General features: G+C 41.9%; 2 protein-coding genes across 2 annotated transcripts in view; one reads left to right on the plus strand and one right to left on the minus strand.

The window, feature by feature from the left end:
• Positions 1-17899, minus strand: part of col4a4 (collagen, type IV, alpha 4) — a 111760-nt gene extending 93861 nt beyond the window's left edge. Inside the window, exons 1-3 of the mRNA XM_017683584.2 lie at positions 17787-17899; positions 15123-15280; positions 14670-14712 (exon numbers count right to left, since the gene is read on the minus strand). Of these exons, the coding sequence (XP_017539073.1) occupies positions 14670-14712; positions 15123-15166 (87 nt within the window). The 5' untranslated portion in view covers positions 15167-15280; positions 17787-17899. The remainder of the gene's footprint in view (positions 1-14669; positions 14713-15122; positions 15281-17786) is intronic.
• Positions 17900-18076: 177 nt separating this feature from the next.
• Positions 18077-23601, plus strand: part of col4a3 (collagen, type IV, alpha 3) — a 106042-nt gene continuing 100517 nt past the window's right edge. Inside the window, exon 1 of the mRNA XM_037546897.1 lies at positions 18077-18471. Coding sequence (XP_037402794.1) covers positions 18400-18471 — 72 coding nt within the window. The 5' untranslated portion in view covers positions 18077-18399. The remainder of the gene's footprint in view (positions 18472-23601) is intronic.

Genomic DNA, 23601 nt, shown 5'->3' on the forward strand with positions numbered 1-23601 from the left:
ATATCTTTCAAGAATCACAAGCTGAAGCTTTTGGAATGACCTTAATCAATTGCGGATCTAGTAACAGACAAGAGGGGCCTCACTTTATCAAAGAGAAGGTCAGTATTGAGAGGAAAGCTCTACAAACAGCATGCAAGGATCACATATGGCCATCAGTCCTGAGGGAACATTTCAAATATTTGTATGATACCAAAATTCAATTTTATACTAAACAACCTTCATAAAACCTTCTTAAAACACTACTTTACACACGATTGTGTTCCCACAACAGCCGCATTAGCCTATTTACAAAGAAATTACATTAGGAAGAAATAACCAGAGGTTCCTTGAGACCAGACAATCTTTTTTCTTTTTGCTGAGTTGTATGTGAACTCTTGCTGCCTGACATGATGCCAGTACAGGATGCTAATATGATAACCCTGCTATGGTTCCTTGTGTCCTCGGCACCTGCTTGATTGCTTTGGAGCTATTTGCATTTGCCGTTCACTCTTCTGCTGCTATGAACTACATCATCTAGACGCCCTGACCATTGTTTTAAACCTCTTTTTGTAAATTGAGTCTATGGAAGATTCCACTCTCCAGTGCTGCTTAAAGAAGTTTCTCTGCCACTGCCAGCTTAGACTTATCCATAAGCCATCTGAACTTACGCTGTACAATATATTGTATGGCAAACCTTTTTTTTTTCGCAGTACTGAAACTGGGTACAAATGAGCCTACAGTGTGCTGTGAGCATTCTGGCCAATCCTGAATATTTCTGGACGTTTGTATTAAATCGACGTTCACATAATTCACATAATTTAAAAGACGTTCACATAATTCACAACAAACAATGTGTTTCTCGAGGTTGCGAGGCACATTGCATTACAGAAATAAATCCTTCCATCTTTCTTTCACTGATAGTTTTATATCTGCTCTCAGGTACACAACTGACACACCAGACCATCAGCTTGCATCTCCGCTCTGCTCTCTTGCTGTGGATAAACTCTATGCAAATGAGCTGAATGGTGACCAATCAGATTGTTACTATATGGCAGGGTAACCAATTGTGTCATGCCCACAGTCACAGGGCAAGATTCAACACTGATGAGCAGTCTGAATGGGAGATATAACAATTGATAAAAACATCACTATTACAAGAGATAATTATTTATTTTGATTACTATTTTAAGATTAACAAAGCAATAGAGACCACTTTGGACTCCTAACCTGCTTATAACCCTGCCCTGACTTTCTCCCTTCAACCTGTGTTGAGTATCATGGACCCAAAGTGGCCAACAGTTTTCAGCTCACTGTTAAAATACAGCATTCACTTAAACAGAGTAGGGCTACTGCAGATTTTTACAATATCAAAATACAAACTCCAAACAAGAACACATCGGTCTTTATTATGCTCAAATTATCATGAAGTGCAGAACGTTTTTATAACTAATATTATTTTTAGCACTTGCAGTCCTGATGTCAGGAAATGCTGCACCCCCACTTCCCACATCCTTTTCTACTCCTCATCTTTTCCCACACTTTCTATCATCTTTCTCTCATTACATTACTAAATATACTTACACCACTCAAATCCAGCAGATCGTGTACAACAAAGCATGTATTGTTTGCTTAATGGATCTACCATCTCACCACATCCTTGCGAATAACAGTGCTTTAAGCTAAGTGCATACAGGGTGCGTGTGTATGTGTATTTACCTTGTGCCTGCTGTGTTTGTGCATGTACTGGATTAATAGAGTCAGTCACTGCATAGCTCAGCTCTTTAGAACTAACAGTAACTAGTTCATTTATCTGAGTCATAAACGTGTTTTTATGAATAGAGCAATAGAGCAATCCAATGCTGTACAGAACAGTTCTAAACAATTAGAAAGTAGAGGTGTGGACAAAAAGCGGAAACGCAAAGGTAGCTTAAATTAAACGAACACAGATAATTAAAGAAAATACAGTAATAAGATACAGTAATGGTAAAGGCATTTTATCTGACTGCTACTTAAACTGGATGATTAAAATGCCAGAAAAAGCTGAAATTTGCAATACAGTAATCATATGTGTCTTATAATTAAGGCTGCAACAAATTTGATAGTTGAATAATCTATCGATTGCTGAAATGAATAATCAATTATTTACATTACATTACTCTAATGACTCTTATGTAGCTATTGGCTTTTGAATTTCGTTTGGGGTTGTATTATGCATTTTCTGATTAACAATGAAGACAATAAAAATGAATAACTTCACTTCAAAATTCACTGTTATGAACTTTCCTGCCAATACAAAAGATAAATAAAACAATCTTTTTCCTGTCAAAATTTAAAACCAAGATTGTGCAAAGTAGCAGCAATAAAATATAAGACAACTAAATCAGTTTTCCCTTAATCCAGTAAAAAAAAATCAATCAATCTAACTTTAAAACTAATTTTAAACGGTGCAGGCTGTGCTCTGTGCATTCTGCTGCCTGTCTACACTGGGCTGAAACTACACTCTACAAGATCTTTAGAGAAACGGAGGAAGGCTAGCATCTCTCCATGCTTTTGTGAGAGTTGCTCTGCTCTGAGAACAGATGCTCCCTGATGGGCTCTGATGGAGTGGACCAAGAATCTACTCTATTCAGTGGACTGACGACTTTTCTTTTCAGATGCTCCAACATGGAGGAAGTGCTCCCATAGCCAGCGAAGATCGGCTTTACCAATAGCACGACAGACCGCCTTTTTTCTGAGTTGAGCTCCCACATTTTTGAGGATTTTGTTCTTGAGGCACCCATCGCACTGTTGTTAACTCTACAGTCAGCGGCAACATTTATTTATTTATTTACTTACTTAAAGAATATAGACAAAACAAACATCAGACCAATATATTATCAGACACCATAAAGAATATGTGAACAGTGCAGGAGGATGCATACACAGACATATACACACTTACTCTCTCGCTCTCTCTCTCTCAAACACACACACACACACACACACACACACTCACACAAGGAAAGCCAGTTAATCAGGTGTCTCTCTATAAAGCTGCTCATAGAAATTCAAAAATCTTTCTTTTTTTAGTTTCTACAAGATGTGAGACTGGAGTAGTGATTTAAATTCCACTAAAAACAGAGACAGGGTTTGCTGACAATTTGAAACCTTCTGTTCATGAAGAAAGCATTTAGCAGTCAAAACACTCGCGAGATGCAATGATGTCACAAACTAATCTGCTACTAAATTACTTGCCAACTAATTTGGTCGTCAATTTTAGCCGACTAGGTCGAATAACCGCTGCACCCCTACTTACAATCTTTGATTTCTTATAGCACGTTTTCTTTTACTGCATAGTTCATGTCCACACTAAACACTGTGTATGGATTCTGCTACAAGGCAGTATTTTTTGTTTTTCATTTTAACTGTGGTCATGCTTGTTATACAGATGAAGCCATGCTGCAGGCTTCCATGCACAGAATATGGTCTCTTAATGGCATAATAGGCTGACATCCCCTCTAAATGTTGTTGTTGTATACAAGCTCTTGGTCATTAGTCTAAATCTTTTCTTCTTAGTCTAAGTCTTTTTCATGATAATGCATATGTTCCGTGTTCTAGAAGTACTGATGTTACCCATGATACTCTAAAAAGCATTTTATGACATCATTTTGCATGAAAAAACATCATGTCTCCTGCTGAGACAGGTCGGAGTACTAGGACATTAAATATTAGTACTGTCAATGGTTTTTCTCCAGCAAAAACAGCCTAATTCTTCGAACAAGATTGTATCTGTACCTGGGAAACCGGCCTTAAGAGTGTACATATACACAAGCAGCAGCACAAGAAAAATCAAAAACATACATGCCAAAAAGATAATAGATAATCACTTTAGCAGCAAAGTAAAATTGCAGCACCAAGCCATTGCCCATGGCTGTCTGCATTACAGATAGGAGAGAGAGTGTGTGTGTGTGTGTGTGTGTGTGTGTGTGGCCAACACTGCAGCTCTGTCTCTTATGTCACCAAGCTTATGGTTCAACACAGATCATGTTCATCATTAGATCCGGAACAACACAAGTAGTCAACTTACTTCAAAGACATGTGGTTTCGGTGGCACAATATGTGATCTCAGACCAGACATCACACAGACGTACACACACACACACACACACACACACACACACACACATGAATAATTCAGATTCTTTGTATTGTTGTGTCTACTGAAAAATAACAACATCAAATAGTGATTGTACTATAAGTCTATTAGCATTTTTTGTTTCCTTCCTCTATTCTTATCTCTCTCACTATTCAAAACAAAGCAATGCTTATGTTCATAGTATACATGTACTCAGACTGGACTGGTCAGCAGATGAGAACATGCAGTAAAGAATGTAAACACAATCTGTTTCCTCCTCTCTCGCTTTGTCCTCTCCCTTACCAGCCAGTCTTTAGCTCCCACTTGCCTTAACTTCACCAGTTCCCTTCCATTCTATCACTATCATCACTTCATCTCTTGCTCTCCCTCTTTCTCTCTTTCCCCCATCACCATACCTCTTTCACCTGTATGCCCGCTCCACAGAACGAATACAACAGGATACAGAGTAGACACAACGTTCTACAAACTAGCAGATAACACATTCACAAGCGCACACACGCACACACAAACACGCACATACACACACATGTAGATGTGCAACCTCGAAGGTGTACACATACAAAGAAATAACTTCAATGTCATACAGTTCTGGACAATAGGGGGCATGTAATCGCACATCGCCAGTGATAGACAACTACCCCAATGTCAATGTTTAAATGGGGAGAATTGCTGTGTTGGGAAATAGATAGGACCTACGTACTGTTAAACAGCTTGCTGTATATTTAGTAGGGCTGTAGTCAAGATCACCTTTGTCAAGTCCAAGACTATGACTAGTCAATGCCAAGTCAAGACAGAGCCCAAATCAAAGTGAGATAGAGTCAAGATAGTCTTTATGAAAGCCAGACCCAGTCAATAACAAACCCCAAAAAATCTATTCCCGAAAAATCGAGTCACTGTCTCCTTCTAAGTACAAATTACTGGAAAAATAGCAAAGAAGGATTTTCTTTACACAAAACAAAACTGTATGTAAAAAAAAAATAACACCAAATTCAAACCATAAAAAATACCTCTTCTTCTACAACCCTAATTCCAAAAAAAGTTGGGACGATTTTATTCACAACTGAACACAGAACACATATCAAATGATGAAAGTGAGACATTTTACCATTTCAAGAAAAACATTAACTCATTTGGAGCTTGATGGCTGCAATGCATCTCAAAAAGTTGGAACAGGGGCAACAAAAGGCTGGAAATGTAAGTGGTACTAATAGAAAACAGCTGGAAGAGCAATTTGCAACTAACTCACAAATCTGTGAAAAACTGCATCTTAAAATTGTGAAGACTTTGGATATTCCACCATCTACAGTACATAATATAGTCAAAAGATTCAGAGAATCTGGAGAAATCCCTGTAGGCAAGGGACAAGGTCAATATTGGATGCTCGTGATCTTTGGGCCCTCAGGTGGCACTGCATTGAAAACAGGCATAATTCTATACTGGAAATCCCTGCATGGGCTCGGGAACACTTCCAGAAAAACTACTGTATATGAACGCAGTTTGCTGTGCAATCCACAAATGCAAGTTAAAGTTGAATCGTGAAAAGAAGCAGCCAACACTTTTCAGAAACGCTGCCGTCTTCTCTGGGCCAAAGCTCATTTAAAATGGACTAAGGCAAAATGGAAAACTGCTCTGTGGTCAGATTAATCAAAATTTGAAATTATTTTATTTTTTTCAAATGGACGTAGTGTCCTGTGGACTAAGATGAGAGGGACCATCCAGCTTGTTATCAGTTCACAGTTCGAAAGTCTGCATCTCTGATGGTATGGAGTTGCATTAGTGCCTATGGCTTGGGCAGCTTGCACATCTGGAAAGGCACTATCATTGCTGAACAGTATAGAAAGGTTCTAGAACAACATATGCTCCCTTTCTGCCTGCCTGCAGTCCAGACCTTTTACCAACAGAAAACATTTGGCACATCATTACACTAAAAATCCAGCAAAGAAGACCCAGGATTGTTGAGCAGCTAGAATCCCACATCAGACAAAATGGGACAACATTCCTCTCCCAAAACTCCAGCAATCAGTCTGCTCACTTCCATTTTTTTACATTTTACATCAGCATCCCTTTTTTGGAAATTAGGATTGCATTTACAACACAAATGTAGCATGGATAGAAGTTTCTTTGCATTCAGTGTATGCTTTCAATGAATGCAACCAATGCCCAATCTCAATTAATCCAGCGAGAGCCCATTCTGAATTCTCTGGATTAATGCTACAAATACTCATCCTAAATTAATATGCATCATAAAACATCATGAAAATGTGACTGAAAACAACAGCCTGTCTGTTTTTGACTTGTGAGAAAAAATATATCAAGACGTACTCTGATTCCTCTCTGACAGAAATGAAAGTGAAACTAAACCCTTTAAATTAAAAAACAATGTTCCAATCCATAAAGCCATTGATCTGACATCAACATCCCTTAACATCATTTTATCCACTTGGATCATTTGCCCTTTGTTTCAAGACAGTAAAATACAATACAGTACAGCAGAGTCTATAAAGAAAACTTGCAAATGGTTCACCTCTTAGCATCACTTTACAGCCAGGTTCAACATCACCCAGTCAGATTTTGGATGCACGCTTTTTAGACTATAAACCAGGCTTCCTATCTAACATATAGCCAATTTAACTCTGATTAGGCATATCAAACTACAGACAGTAGCAAGCTGGCAAGAGGCCAATGTGTGCCAATATCTACATTTAGCAACAGTCAGTTTGCAAAACAGTAGACTAAACATTCTGCAAGGCTGTCAGATGCAGTAAAAACATTTACGTGGAAGATGCTGTATGAACCAATGTTTGAGCTTCCTCAGTCGTGACAGCTGTACGTTTTCTGACTACACACATTCGACTAAACCTCTGATGCAGAATCCTTCAAAATACTTCAGATTTACCACAACACATTACTGCACATAACCTAAGCTACTGAGGTACGATGAAATGGAGACACATCTATTTACCGAGTTAAAACATCAAGAATAGCAGGAATGGACCAATCAATACTTACCAGATGGTAGAACAAGGTAGGGAAGTGTGTTTGTCATTCCCTGTGTGAATTGTGTGTGTGTGTGTGTGTGTGTGTGTGCTGACCATAAATATTGGGACAAGTGAATGACAGGTGATTCTCACTGCTCAGGTGTCCCATGTTCCTATTAATTGTAAATATAAATGGGCTTTGAATGTGTAGAGTTGGTTGTATTCATGGGAGATTGCATTATGTGTCTTGTTTTGATGTAAAAGGTGCAAAACAAGCAATGAAGCAGTTCTTCATCTGTCGGTCAAGTTCAATTTTGGCCACTAGCTAGGTCTCGCCATTCACACATCAAAGCAGGGAGGACAAATGCTAGCGTGTGCTTCCTCTGAGTCACATGTAGCCAGCCACTGTCTTTTCAAACTGCCACTAACATCATTATACAGCTTGAAGCACTTTAAGGGTTAATTCTGTTACATTAGCTAACGGATAGTAAAGCCAATTATGCTCTCTTGGACTCCCTGATCAAGGGCTGACAATTATGGACAATTGGCCGACCAACATTGGTAAAGCTGTGAAGGAACACCCCAAAATACCATTCAAGGGATGCAGAAGCTACTCTACAACATGCAAACTTCTCATCTCCACCAAGAACAGAAAAAAGGCAAGAAAATGCAAAGCACTGACGAGCCAGAAGAGCCAGCTGTAAAGTTTACTGACAGATGAGGTAAAGATTAATTTAATCAAGTTTTTCTGGAACCGGCTCACTGATCTTCACTGATAATGGTACCAGCAGAATGAATTCTGAAATGTACATATGCATTCATCTTCTGATGTCCAAGCAAATGCCTTCAAACTCATAATTCAGGAAGACAATGACCTAAAAGCATACTGCACACTTAACTGAGGAGTTCATCAGAATGAAATCTGGAACGTTATAGACTGGCCACGTCAGGTTAAACCCAGTTAAGCAAACTTTTCACTTATTGAAGAGGCAACTGAAATTAGAACACTCTCAAAACAAGTGCCGACTAAAAGAGGCTGCTATAAAGGCTTGACAGCCTTGAGTCTGGTGATATCAGTGAGTCACAAACTTGAGGCAGTTCTCGCATGCAAACGCTTTGGAACCAAATACAACCCCAATTCCAATGAAGTTGGGACGTTGTGTAAAACACAAATAAAAGCAGAATACGATGATTTGCAAATCCTTTTCAACCTGTATTCAACTGAATCCACTACAAAGACGAGATATTTAATGTTCAAACGGATAAACTTTATTGTTTTTTGCAAATATTCCCTCATTTTGAATTTGATGCCTGCAGCACGTTCCAGAGAAGTTGGGACAGGGGCGTGTTTCCCACTGTGTTACATCACCTTTCCTTTAACACTCAGTAAGCGTTTGGGAACTGAGGACACTGATTGTTGAAGCTTTGTAGGTGGAATTTTGAACTTTTGAACTTTGTGCTGAAAACAATCCGGACAGTCCTTTTCCTCTTTGGCCCGGAGGACACGACGTCCATGATTTCCAGAAACAGTGTGAAATGTGGACTCGTCAGACCACAGGACACTTTTCCACTCTGCGTCAGTCCATCTCAGATGAGCTCGGCCCAGAGAAGGCGGCGGCGTTTCTGGGTGGTGTTGATATGTGGCTTCGCTTTGCATGGCAGAGTTTTAACTTGCACTTGTAGATGGAGCGACAAACTGAGTTCACTGACAGTGGTTTTCCGAAGTGTCCCTGAGCCCATGTGGGAATATCCGTTACAGAATGATGTGGGTTTTTAATGCAGTGCTGCCTGAGGGGTCGAAGGTCACGGGCATTCAGTGTTGGTTTCCTGCCTCGCCGCTTACCTGCAGAGATTTCTCCAGATTCTCTGAATCTTTTGATGATATTATGGACTGTAGATGATGAAATCCCTAAATTCCTGCAGTTGCACGTTGAGAAACGTTGATCTTAAACTGTTGGACTATTTGCTCACGCAGTTGTTCACTAAGTGGTGAACCTCGCCCGTCCTTGCTTGTGAACGACTGAGCCTTTCAGGGACGCTCCCTTTATACCCAATCATGACACTCACCTGTTTCCAATTAACCTGTTCACCTGTGGAATGTTCCCAACAGGTGTTTTTTGAGCATTCCTCATCTTTCCCAGTCTTTTGTTGCCCCTGTCCCAACTTCTTTGGAACATGTTGCAGTCATCAAATTCAAAATGAGTGAATATTTGCAAAAAACAATAAAGTTTATCCGTTTGAACATTAAATATCTGGTCTTTGTAGTGTATTCAATTGAATATCGGTTGAAAAGGATTTTCAACAAGGCACATCATCGTTTTCTGTTTTTATTTATGTTTTACACAGTGTCCCAACTTCACTGGAATTGGGGTTGTACTAACCTTTAACAGCTTCATTTAGCTACACGTTTACTTATCCCAATACTGATGGGCCCAGTACAAACTCATGAGAATACAAATGTTTCATCATAAGATAAATGTGGTCAGTCAGAATAACTATGCGCTTATTTGCAGTAACCCTTCTGTCTAAGGGGACAGGTAGGCCCAAACCATGGCAGATACCCTACACACTACAACAGGTTCACCGGACAGAGTAAAGCATTCACACCTGTACAGCTCTTTTTGTGTGTGCCACACATGCACTCATTGCTTTTGGACAATATAGTGAAGGATGACTTATGCGACCATATCACTTTATTCCACGTCTTTGTAGACCAGTACCTGTGGTTTTAGCACTACTGAATTCTCAAAAGTGCATTAGTCTTTGTAATGAGGGTTTTATGCACTGCAGCCCTACAATGATAGCCCTTTTTCTACATCACGAAATCTGATTAGTCTTGTGTTAACATTCTCAGTCACCTCACATATTGCACTAATACATGAGCATCACTGAGCACGTTTGATCACATTTTGCAATGTCATTTACTGATGTCTTTCTCACAGAGGTCACTGTTTCTATTGAAACACTAGCCAGTTGAGCCACCTTTAAAACGGAAGCTCCTGCCATCCAAGGTCCCTTTAATCTTTTTTTTTTCTTTTATCTTTTCTCTTGCCATCTTGATCCAAAATCTAGGTCAGCTGGGCCTACTCAACTTTTAAACATTCAACAGAGAGTGTTTGCATTGTAATTGATCAGCTGTGTCTTGCAGTACACCTCTGAATGAATCTTCACTTAGAACACTCAAACACTTCTGTTTCTCCTGGATGTCCAGAGGGCTTTTCTGTTCGTTTGTCATTCATTTGTTCAATATATTGTAAGTGATGTCTCAGCACTAAAATTCCTAGTGCAGATAACAAATTAAATGTTTAATAATAAGCCATTGATCATGCAGTCCACCTTGGCTGTAAGTGAGAGCAAAGATAAGGCTTAGATTGGAGTCAGGCACAGTTAAGGTGGTCTGCATTCAGCAGAAAACGACGAAAGAAGAAATTATGCCTGCTATCTCACAGTCACTGTCTGTGTGTGCAGGTGGTGGCGGGGTGCACAGATGTAGAAATATATGTCAAATATTTCAGTGTAGTATTTTATTTGTGTGTAAGGGTGTGGAGAAGTTAATGCATGTGTGAGTGTGCCCTGACAGCATCTGTATTCTGACACCCAGTGATTTTGGTTTAGCTTTATGATCTCCCTATTGGTCCCCTTCTCAAAATTCACAGCACCTGGGGAACACACACACACACACACACACACACACACACACACACACACACACACGCACTACCTTCTCTCTTTCCCTCTGGCTTCATATATTAAACATATCTAAATGTTTAAACTCATCTAAAATATACATGCTATTTTACTGTTACACACACACACACACACACACACACACACACACACACACACACACACACACACACACAGTATCTCACAAAAGTGAGTACACCCCTCACATTTCTGCAAATATTTTATTATAACTTTTCATGGGACAACACTATAGAAATTAACCTTGGATCTAACTTAAAGTGGTCAGTGTGCAGCTTGTATAGCAGTGCAGATTTACTGTCCTCTGAAAGAACAACACACAGACATTAATGTCTAAATAGCTGGCAACACAAGTGAGTCCACCTCACAGTGAACATGTCCAAATTGTGCTCGAAGTGTCAATATTTTGAGTGACCACCATTATTATCTAGCAACGCCTGAACCCTCTTGGGCATGGAATTCACCAGAGCCCACAGGTACTCAATTGGGTTTAGGTCTGGAGACTTGGCCATTCCATGACCTTTACTTTCAGCAAGGCAGATGTCATCTTCGAGTGTGTTTGGCGTCATTATCGAGTTGGAAAACTGCCATGTGACGCAGTTTCCAAAGGGAATGGATCATGCTCTGCTGCAGAATGTCACAGCACATGTTGGAATTCATGTTTCCCTGAAAGAATTGCAGCTCCAGACCATGAGGCTACCACCACCATGCTTGACTGTAGGCAAGAGACAGTTATTTTGGTTCTCACCAGGGCACCACTACACATTCTGGACACCATCTGAGCCAAGCAAGTTTATCTTCTTCTTATCAGACCACAAGACACGGTTCCAGTAATCCATGTTCTTGGACTATTTGTCTTCAGCAAAATGTTTCAGAGATTTCTTGTGTATCAGCTTCAGAAGAGGCTTCCTTCTGGGATTACAGCCTTGCAGACTGAGTTGATGTATTGTGTGGTGTATGGTCTGAGCACTGACAGGCTGACCTCCCACTTCTTCAACCTCTGCAGCAATGCTGGCAGCACTCATGCGTCTATTTTTTGAAGTCAACCTCTGGATATGACGCTGAACACATGGACGAGTGTAACCTGTCCTGGAAAACCACTGTATGACCTTGGCCACTGTGCTATAGCTCAGTTTCAGGGTTTCAGGGTTTTAGCAGTCTTCTTATAGCCTAGGTTATAGCCATCTTTATGGAGAGCACCAATTCTATTTCTCACATCCAGAGAGAGAGAGTTCTCTGCCATGAGGTGCCGTGTTGAATATCCAGTGGTCAGAGTGAGTGAATTGTACCCAAAACACCAAACTTAACAGCCCTGCTCCCTGCGTTCTTTTCAGAGGACAGTAAATCTGCACTGCTATACAAGCTGCACACTGACTACTTTAAGGGTAACAATTGACATTGAGTCACCAATCAATCATTAATTATATACTAATCAACTATTAATTTCCCAGTATTTAGTTATTAGTTAACTCTTCATTAAGTATTAGTTATTACTTAGTTTCTGATTAAGCACTTATCAATTAGTAATTGAGTGCACTGTTATGTTGATAAATTAGTTTGTGGTGAGTTTATGGCCTTCTTACTCATTATCTGTGTACTACCTGCTGCTTATTGCATTGTTAATGAACTAATAAGTATTTTTATTCATATCAAGAAGTAACATGAGAACTTACTAGCACGTATGTGTTCTTCCCATTAATTATCTGTTAATCAACTTTCCATCACCTTCATATATTCAGTTGCTTGACGTTTCTCACATTGGTTCTTGTCCATTAAAGATGCTTATGGTCACATCTGACCATAAGATGAGCGCACACAAATTCACAGACGGTTTTGTTATTCATCACTTTCATCTTTGGCATATCTATACAAACTAACTTATATCTGGTAGGAGTGCACGTAAATGTGGCCATAAATGCTGGATATGTGGTTAACTAACCAAAACTATTATCAACATCATCTGTCATTGCAAAAAATAAGAACAACAATAGAAAATATCAATAATACTAACTTGTGAGCATGACAGTCCAGGACAAAAGTGAATGTACTTACTGTACTTAGTATCTTGTTTATTTCACATTTAGTTTTTTTTCCAGTTGTTGTCATTTTAATACTATTACGTTTGGTCAGCTATGGAGGAGTGCACTCACTGCTGGACATCAAACTCCACCCACAAGCATGGCCATTAGCTTTCATGCCACATACTGCTGTTTTATTGTCTGGCTACTGAAACATCTGCATGAATTAGTGTGTGCTTCATGTAAATGATATGTAAATGAGGTGCTGGTAGGCTGGTTTTATGCACTGAAGCCGTTTTATCATTTATGCTCAAATCTCCACTTGTTCCCACATCATACTTTCTGTGACTAACTTTCTGTTGTTTATTTCCAGGTGTAAACGAAACATATACCAGATGTGGTTGGTTAGTGTAGTGGTTAACACCTTTGCCTTTCACACTGTAGACTGAGGTTCAAGCACCCTACACTATACCAATAAGAGTCCTTGGGCAAGACTCCTAACACCACCTTGGCTTACCTGTGCAAAAAAATGATCAAGTTGTAAAGTCGCTCTGGATAAGAGCGTCTGCCAAATGCCGTAAATGTAATGTCCGGTGTGGTCTCGGACTTTCGGATTCCACGTTATGTCAAAAATATATGAATATATTTTAAATTTACATTGACATATTTAAAAACTCATATATATGGGGCCATTTCTTCTCCACGTATCTTCTTCTTCTCTATGCCTCTATTTGCTCTCTCTCTCTCTCTCTCTCTCTCTCTCTTTCTGCTCAACCCCTCCCTTCACAGTCTCTGTGCTAGTTGTTCAGCTGAATTGTTTATATTGATCGAATGGATGTCTGCATTCCACGGCCCTTGTGCAGAGGCAAGGACAGGCATCCATGCAGACCGTGCAGTGTTATCTGCTCTGTGCATATTCTCCTCTCTCTTTCTCTCTCTCCCTCCTAATTTTCTTCACCTCTGCTGAAAGAATGCTACCTATCTGCTTCCATCTTCCCTCATAAGTAATGTTCTGTATCCAGCTGTGGCTCTGTGCCTCTATCAGGTAGACTCACAGAGATCCAGCCTGATATAAGGTTGCAGACAAGGTCACCAAGTACAACATGTCTACTACATATATATTCCCTTAACCAAGTCCATAAGATGCACCTTGTGTTTCTGACAACTGACAGATAATACTACAGTTGTCTTGTCACCATTAAAATCATTTACCTCCAGTCTTTTTTCCCCACTGAATATTTCTACTTCCCTCAAACAGCCCTTTGGCAAGGGTCTCCAAATCTTGACCTTAAGTCCGGTTTCCAGTCCTGGATTTAGCAGTCAACGGTAGGTAGAGCTCTTGATGGCCAATCCGTTCCAACAACAGTTCAATTAGCTACCAGTATTTATAAATAGACTGGAAAAAAGACTGGAAACTAGATTCAAGGTCTAAATTTGAAGACTTCTGCCTGGGGGTAACAGAAGCAGTTGATGTTTTGATTGCATATGCCTTCATAACCCTCGTGGATCTTGTGCCACGGGGCTTCAAAGGCCGCTCCATGCTACCTAAACCCTACAGGGGCCTACGCTTTGATATCTGATCAAATCTGGTTATTTTTATCAGAATGAAATCAAACACTGGGCCATCACAATACATAAACACCTTATCAGCAAAGCACAGAAGTCATTCACGTGTCACTCCAACCAGCATAAAAGTTTCATGTTTCTAGAACCATGGCTTTCCACTTCGAGGCCTAACAGAGCACATTACGACACAAGAGATGATAGAGCATCTGGGACAGTTATCACTACTGCCTACATGACCTAAAAGCAAAAAGAGACATTTTGAAAGGACATCCAAAGTAAACAACTCACCCCTCGCACGGCCTGTCTGGAAACATATGCCAGTAGAAGCCACCTGCAGAAACACACGGGGAAAATGAACCAAGAATTAGAGCACATAAGAAAATAACATTGTCAAGACAAGAAAATTAGGAATAGATTTGTCTAATATCAATAACATCACTGCTATGACTCATCGTGTTAGAGGATCTATTTTAAAAGGGCTTTGAAAGCTAAATTGTTAGGTGGTGGACAGAATGCTTATGATGCTCTACCATATCACAAAAGTGGCTGTGCTGAAATATTTCAACAAAAACATCCCAGATGAGGTCTTTATGTTTAGCTATACATGGTGACCATTAGGAACGTTTGGGCGCATAACTCTAAAACATTGGGATAATAAACCTAATTTGCCAAGAGAAGAATGCAAAGAATTGTGGAAGGCATGCTGGTGAGAAAGCACTGCTGGACAAAGAGAACTCTCACCAGAGAGAGAGGCTGACCCAGGAAATCCAGCGGGGGCGTGTCATCTCACCCGCCACTTAGGGCGTGTTCCAGTCCTAGAAGTGCCCTCAATCTCTGCAAGTGTTTGTCTGCTGGGGCCAGTTCTGTAGCTCTGCCCCTTGACCTCTTGACTGACACTCCTAAGAGAAAATGAAGATAGAAAAATCAATGGATTCGTGAAAGATGTAGATTCAGGGAAAGGTTTTAAGATGGATGAACGGATGGATGGAAGAACGGATGGACGAACCAGGAATGCATTTAGATGCTTTCTTCTTTGTATCTTACTCTTTTTACCTGTCTGCTGAGACAGAAGCAGAGGCTGAGAGAGCAAGAGAGATAGTAGATGGCAATGCTGCATGTCTGCGGCTTACTGGACTGAGACAAAGTTGATCTTTCCGGATCACTTATTTTCCCTGACACACCAAAGTCAGTGCTAACCAAAATGGGATTAAACTCAATTAAGTCACAAAACTACCTAGACAGGATAAATGGGACAAAAGAAAATCCACCACCAGCCAAAAAAATCTAAAAAAAAAAAAAAATACCTGTCATGGAGCCAGATGGTTGAGATTTCGCACTCCATCCCTGGCTTGTTAGCATGCCAAGTCAAATCCAGGTAAAATATTGAGACTGATCATACTGAGTTGGAATATTGCCTGTGACAGACTTACCATTCAGTGGCACATACACTATATAGGCAAAAGTACTGGGACCTCTTAGTGATTGAATTCAGGTGTTTCATTCAGGCCCATTGCCACAGGTGTATCATATCATGTACCTAGCCATGTAGTCTGCCTTTACAAACATTTGTGAAAGAATTGGTCATTCTAGACCAATTGAACTCGAGTGTGGTACTGTAATAAGATGCCACCGTTGTGAAATGTGATATTCCACAAACAACTGTGAGTAGTATTATTGATAAGTTGAAGTGTTTAGGAACCACAGCAACTCAGCCACATAGTGACAGACCACGTAAAGATACAGAGCGTGTCAGGGAGTGCCGAGGCATATAGTGCCTTAAAGTTGCCAATGCTCTGCTGACTTAATAACTGCAGAGCTCCAAACCTCCTCTGGCATTAACAGCACAAAAACTGGGCACCAGAAGCTTCATGGCATGCATTTCCATGGCTGAGCAGCTGCATGCAAGCCTTACTTCACCAAGCAAGCGCCAAGCATTGGATGGAGTGGTGTAAAGCACGCCGTTGCTGGACTCTGGAGCAGTATTCTGTTCCAGCATGACTGGGCCCCAGTGCACAAAGCATGGTTGTGTGAGTTTGGTGTGGAAGTGGCAGTGGACGAACTTGACTGGCCCTCACCGAGCCCTGACCTCGACCCCACACCTCTGGGACGAACTAGAACGAAGATCGCAAGCCAGGCCCTCTCGTCCAACATCAGTGTTTGACCTCACAAATGCTCTTCTGGATGAATGGGCAAAAATTCCCACAGACAGCCTCCAAAATCTTGTAGGAAGAGCGGAAGCCGTTACAGCTGCAGGGGGGGGTGTCATAAAAGCTCCTGTAGGTGTAATGTATAGGTGTCCCAATACTTTTGTCCATATACTGAACGCGGGTGTGTTTGCCCACTTCTGTTTCACACGCTTCTCGAGCAGCTAAGCCTCAAAGCAGCGAATTGATCCCACTGGGGAAACAGCAACGAGCTGAGTTCAGCCGAGTTAAAGGGGAATTCCACTGATTATCTAAAACGTCTATATAACTCAGTCACTCAGGTTTAAATGACATCACAGTTTAATAGTTTGCTGTGAAACAATTCATTGTAGAGAAACGTCAGCTTTTTGCACACCTGTCCAGATTTGTTTAGAGAGGGCGATAGGAACCAGGGGTTGCGCTGTTTTCAGTGCAAAAATCGACTTTTCATTTATTATCCAATGGCACCGGTGAACATACAGACACACGTTTTCTGATTTTATTCATTTATGTTAACATGTGATGTTGATGACGGTGCATTTCTTTGGAGACTCTTTGTTTTGCCTCACAATTCCCCACATGTAACCCTCCATCATGAATGACTAACATATGTTTCAGGCCAAATCCTTACGTCAAAATTATGGCAAAAATAACATTTCAGACTTCAGCATATGCAAAACCATATGGTGTGTTTTCTGCGAGGGAACTTAGAGGCATGAAACCCTTTAGACGTCTGGTTCCTATCACCCCCACTGAGAACAAGCCTGACTCGGTAGGTTTCTCCAGAACGGAGCATCTTAAATCGAACCACTCTAAACGACTTCGTGTACATCGTAAACATTTAATTATGCACACATTTTGAGAAAGAATCCGTGGAATTGCCCTTTAATCTGGAGCGGGGTGGGGGGGCTGCTGTAAAGCGAGCCGGGCCAGCGGTTCTGTAGCGGTGATGTTTCCCACCTTAAATGACAACAGCGAGTATGAACGACACACAGACTCCGCACAGGCAGAAGACGAATAAGCCAAACAGTTCAAACTGGCGTTGAGTGCCACCGAATCCAGCCGGTGTTTTAGCGAACGGGCTGACCCAATGACGGCGTGCGGGCAGCGAGCGGTCGGAGCCTCAGGTGTCAGTGAGACAGGCGCGCTCGCGGATTTAGTCCCTAGCCCGTTAAAAGCACCGCATTAGAAGAGAGCAAGAAGGTATAAAAACCGGCCTCACCTGGTCGCTCTGCTCCAGTGCCCCCCGGCGCCGATTCACATGAAGACGGAATATAAAAACACATATAGAGGCGAAGGTACACGCCGAAAAGTTTAAAGAGAAACACGGCTAACTTTAACTGTCACAGAAAAGCAAAAGCCTACAGCAGCGGCGGCTCGGTTTACGTTACCGTAACGCCGCCCACGCCGAGCCCACGCTGACCTCGTCCTCAGCAGAGAGAGCCCGCCGCAGCGCAGCTATGCCGCACATTACGGTACAGAGAGTTTCCTCCACCTGAACCGTCGCTGAAGTATAGTTTTTATGCCAGAACCCCCCCGGGCTCCCATACTCACGTATACAGCCCGTTTCCGATGCGCGCTATTTAATTTGACCATGTTTTCCTCTCAGTATCGCTGACATGGCAGCGCCTTCGGCGGAGGTCGGTTTGGCGACGCTGGGCTCGCGCGCAGGTGAATAACGCGGGAACACGAGAGGCAGTGGGGGAGACACCGTGGGGATCCCCACGATTACATATCTACCTGAGGCAGAGGCCGCTCAGTCCTTCTGGCGGAGGGGAGAAGGACGCGCTTTTAGCTGTGACGCCCCGACTGAGTGACACTGGATCACACGTGCCATGGCGCGAGCGGCTCTCGTGGGAATAACGCTGCTGCTTTGCGGACTCGCGCCGCTCGCGAGCGCCGAGCGAGTAAGTCATTTGTGCTGCGTGCTTTTCACAACTGAAGCTTGAAAGTGAGTTTTTTCCGTTCCACCTTAAATGGTGCAGCGGTTAGATTCTGGGGCCGGCGCGCGATGCGCCAGAATGTAGCCGCTGCACCGTTTAAGGTGGGACGGGAAACGTGGAACTCATTGAGGCTGCTCCTTAATGTTAGGTGTTCAGTTCTCAGGAAAGCTGTGCCTGGTGACTGTTCAGGGTAGCAGGTGGGGAGTCCGTCGGGCTTTTGTGGAATTTGTGAGAGAACCCCTGTCAGAAACCCCCATTCTTCCTTTCCCACGTTTGTTCGGTTGTTTTTGTTTTTGTGAGGGTGGATGTGGCGGAGAAAGAGGGAGCCGGCTCTGGGGGGGGGGTTTATATTCTTTTAACAGCAGCCGTTAAATGTCAGTCTTCTGTGGTTAAAAACGCGCTGAATGAATGAACCTCTCAAGGTTTTAAGGGGAGGGAAACGCCCCTTTAGTAGCGTAGTCGCCGGGCCGGTCGCTGTAGCCATGACATTGTAACACTGGCCCGTATTTGATGTCACTTTGCTTTGGTACCTGTCGCAGTCTTGCAGTGAAACCCAGTCGGAGCGCTGTGCGGCGTGACGTCACGAGCGCCAACTCTGACCCAAAGTATCCAAGGCCTCTGAAACTGTAAGGATGGCCTGAACTGTTAGGCATCTGTAATGATTCACACATACACACACACACACACACACACACACACACACACACACACACACACACACACACACATACTCCGGACCGATCTGCACAGACTCTTTCAGATTATTTCCCTGAACTGAAAATGAGTGCTGATTGAAAATGATGACGCAGCCACGTCCTGTGGCCATAAACAGTAAACAAGGTTGTTTGCGAAACTTGACAAACCAAAATCAGCAAATTAACTGGTTTTCACTCGTACCCACCCAAATAATACCTGCCTTGTAGTGGTCCTGACGATTGACAAAAGGGTAAAAGGGGGGCCGACAAAGTGTGCAGAGAAACAGGTGGACTACAGACTGTAATTGTGGAGCTACAAAGTGCCCCTCTATGCTAAATGTAGCTGATGAATCAACAGAGTGAAGAAACAGGGAGGCATACTTCATGAAGTGGTAGGTTGGTGTAAATGTATTCAAGGTACATTATATGGCCAAAAATATGTAGACACCTGCCCATCACACCTGTATGAGCTTGTTTTACGTCCCACAGCTATAATAGCCTCCACTTATCTGGGAAGGCTTTCCAGAAGATTTTAGAGTGTCTGTGGGAATTTATGCTCATTCAACAGGGCATTTGGGAGGTCAGACGCTAATGTTGGACAAGGCCTGGCTGGCAATCAACATTCCAATTCATCACAAATGTGTTAAGTGAGGTTGAGGTCAGGGCTCTGTGCAGGCCACAGGAGTTCCTCAACATTAGCTCAAGAACAGAGAGCTTCATGGCCTTGGTTTTTATGGCGGAGCAGCTGCATTCAGGCCTTACATCACCAAACGCAATGCAAAGCGTGGAATGCAGTGGAGTAAAGCGCCGCCACTGGACTCTAGGGCAGTGGAGACGAGTTCTCTGGAGTGACCAATCACGCTTCTCCGTCTGGAAATCTGATGGATGAGTCTGGGTTTGGCGGTTGCCAGGAGACGGTACTTGTCTGACTGCATTGTGCTGAGTGTAAAGTTTGGTGGAGGGGGGATCATGGTGTGGGGGTGTTTTTCAGGAGTTGGGCTCGGCCCCTTAGTTCCAGTGAAAGGAACTCTTAAAGCTTCAGCACCAAGAGATTTTGGACAATTTTGTGCTCCCAACTTTGTGGGAACAGTTTGGGGACGACCCCTTCCTGCTCCACCATGACTGCCCACCAGTGCACAAAGCAGGTCCATAAAGACACGGATGAGCCAGTTTGGTCTGGAAGAACTTGACTGGCCTGCACAGAGTCCTGACCTCAACCCCATAGAACACCTTTGGGATGAATTAGAGCAGAGACTGTGAGCCAGGCCTTCTCGTCCAACATCAGTGTTTGACCTCACCAATGCGCTTCTGCAAGAACAGTCAAAAATTCCCATAAACACACTCCTAACCCTTGTGGAAAGCCTTCCCTGAAGAGTTTAAACTGTTATAGCTGCAAAGGGTGGGTCGACATCATATTAAACCCTATGGTTTAAGAGTGGGTTGTCACTCAAGTTCATACGTGTGTGAAGGCAGACGAGCGATACCTTTGGAAATATAGTGCATCAGTCATCAGTCAGGTTTCTATGGTTCTTCATGACCTCGTTTAGTGCCATCCATAGCTAGTTTTCTGTCAGTTATGTCCAGCATTTGAGGTTATCTTTGAAGACAGGTAGTGTATTCTATTTTGATAATTTATCATATTTTGACTTGTTTATTCTCAACTTCACTTTGGTTGCTTATACGTTAGAAGTTCATGATCTTCTCTTTGCTAGTATAATGGAGCTTTTCCATCTCTTGGTGCAAAAAATGCGGTCCACTTGGTTTCGGTGAACTGGTCTTGTGGTGTCCAGACACTCGATAAATGATTCTGTTGTATCTGTCTTTGTGGTTTTCTTGGGGAAGTACAGGAGTACTTCACCATTGCCTTATTCCCCACAGTTATGTTGATGTCTTTACCCTTGTGAGCTCTGATCATCTGCTAATGGCATCGTCCTATATTGCTGCTGCCCAGTGTAAGTGGTAAGTATAGTCTGGCACCTCTGCTAAGACTTTCTGTCATGGGGGACCCTAAAGGGAGTTAAAACTTCGGGCAGCATAGCTCTCGGTTTCCGCTGTGCATGCAAGCCTGTTCGCCTTGACAAGGTTCCATCCCTTGAGCAGGATATATAAATCCAAAAAACATAAAAAGTCGTCCTGTCTTTACACAAGTATTCTAATTAGTCAGTCCACTAATAATGTGCTTAGTAGAATCAGATTCATTTCAGATTGTGATCATGCCATAATGAAAGATACTGTCTCAGTGTGCTTAGTCAGTCTCCAACATGACCTGTACTGAAAGGATTCTATGCTGTGCGAAGGGTTTCTTAGAGGAAGACTCAATACAGTCCAACACGTCTTGCTCGGTATTCTGTGAAGTGAAACCTCTATGAAAATGCCATTTAGGTGCCATTTTAAGCTCCTTTTTCTTATTCTCAAACAAATACGTACAAAAAGAGCAGGAAGCTCCTTTTATGAAGTCAACCATTTTCGTGACCAGACGGTTGTGAGTGATTTGTTAGGGGGCCTGGCTTGCTCCTGGGCCCCTGCAGACATGCGAGTCATAAAACAGCGAAAGGCATCCCTTTAAACGGCCGAGGGTGGTACAGATGGGATGTACGTCTGTTTTGTGGTTGTACTGAAAGTTGAAATGGGGTTTTAAAAAAAAGAATGTGAGAGGGCACCAAGCTAAAACAACCAACGTCGAAGGCAATAAAACCACCGCTGTTAAATGTTTTGTGTCTGTGTTTTAAAGAACCTGTAACCTACTTTCCGTTTGACTGATTGTGACACCACTGAGGGCAGCATTGGCCCAATAGCTAGAGAGCCATCATTCAGCAGGCCATGTGTTTTGTCCCAGCTGACTTGTTACCAGGCCCTTCAGCGATACACTTAACCCCAATTTACTCCCTGCACTCTATCGTCAACTAAATGATAAACAAACTTCTTAGAGCATTGAAAGTAGGGCCTGTTACTGCTTGCATGAAACCTCAAAAGTGGGTTTAAAAACATGTTCAGCGAATGTAAGTTTTACACAACTTACCCTAAGTGAGCTCCATGATACCTCTTCAGGAGCCGGAATTATTAGGCTTCTCAGAGGTGGGGTGCTGACCTAGTATCGGACTCCTTTCGCATTTACTGACAGGAGCAGGTCCTTGATCAGAGCTCACTCTGAGAAGGCCTTACGAATACCAGCTTAGGGAAATATCCTAAAAGTTAACCTGAAATCAATAATGACCTTTTTGTTAATTCATCAGTAAACATAACTTTTACCTGCCTAATAAATATAAACTACTTAAGAAATCTTAGATTACGTTGATGTTTTTTAGACACCTCTTGTCCTGTCAACCTTATTCGACTCCATAACAGCTTCTTGACACGTGCATGTCTTCTCATTGCAAAAAGATGGACGGATGGAAATCCATTGTGTTTTTTCACATCATAAGCAAGCTATCTTCCAAAGATCTACACTTTAAGACACGTTATTTGATAGGGACCGTTATGGTGGTGTCCAGATCTTGCGCAGGAGTCCCATTTTCTCTATATCTAGTAATACATTTTTTAAACTCCAGTTTTGGAATTCCTGTTTTTTCACTTATATTCCTTTCTCTAAGGACATTAGACACTTAGAAAACCTCAGAAATATTTCCCCAAAAATAAACATGTACTTAATAGCTGGACTGTAAATCAAGCAAATGAAGGTTGGTCTATAACTTTTGCATAGTATTGTACATAAACTTAGTCAGGTCCATAAGTTTTTGGACAGTGTCAACATTTTTGTAATTGTGTCTCTGTACACCACCACAGTGAATTTGAAATGAAACAATCAAGATGTGATTGAAGTGTAGACTTTCAGCTTTAAGTCACGAGTTATAGCAAAAATATTGCTATATTGCTATTGCTATCCGTTTTCACATGATCAAAAGTAATTGGACAGTTGACTGATGAGCAGCTTCATGGCCATGGGTAGCCTGGTCTTCTGTTATTTCATGACAGGAGATAAAAGTTATGAAGTTGATTCCAAAGGCTTTACTTGAAGATGAAATTTAGTGGAAACACTGAAGAACAGAAAGGCCAGTTTAGATTCTGCTAAAAAAAAGAAGCCTGTGCAGTTCTGGAAGAAGATTCTTTGGACAGATGAAACCAAGATAACAAAGTATTTTGATGTGACTGTTGATAGAAGTAGCAGGAGGATTTATGAAATGTATATAGCTGTAATTTCTGCTCAGAATCAGCCAAATACTTTAAAACAGATTAGACTAGATTAACAGGACAGCGCTTCACCATACAGGTGGATAATGACCCAAAGCGTACCGTGAGATTCTTAAGGCAGAGGAATGAAATGTTCTTAAATGGCCAAGTGAGTCACCTGAGCTCATCCCAATTGAGCAGGCTTTTAATTTACTGAATACAAACCTGAAGA

Source organism: Pygocentrus nattereri, chromosome 17, assembly GCF_015220715.1.
Source record: "Pygocentrus nattereri isolate fPygNat1 chromosome 17, fPygNat1.pri, whole genome shotgun sequence".
Taxonomy (NCBI): domain Eukaryota; kingdom Metazoa; phylum Chordata; class Actinopteri; order Characiformes; family Serrasalmidae; genus Pygocentrus; species Pygocentrus nattereri.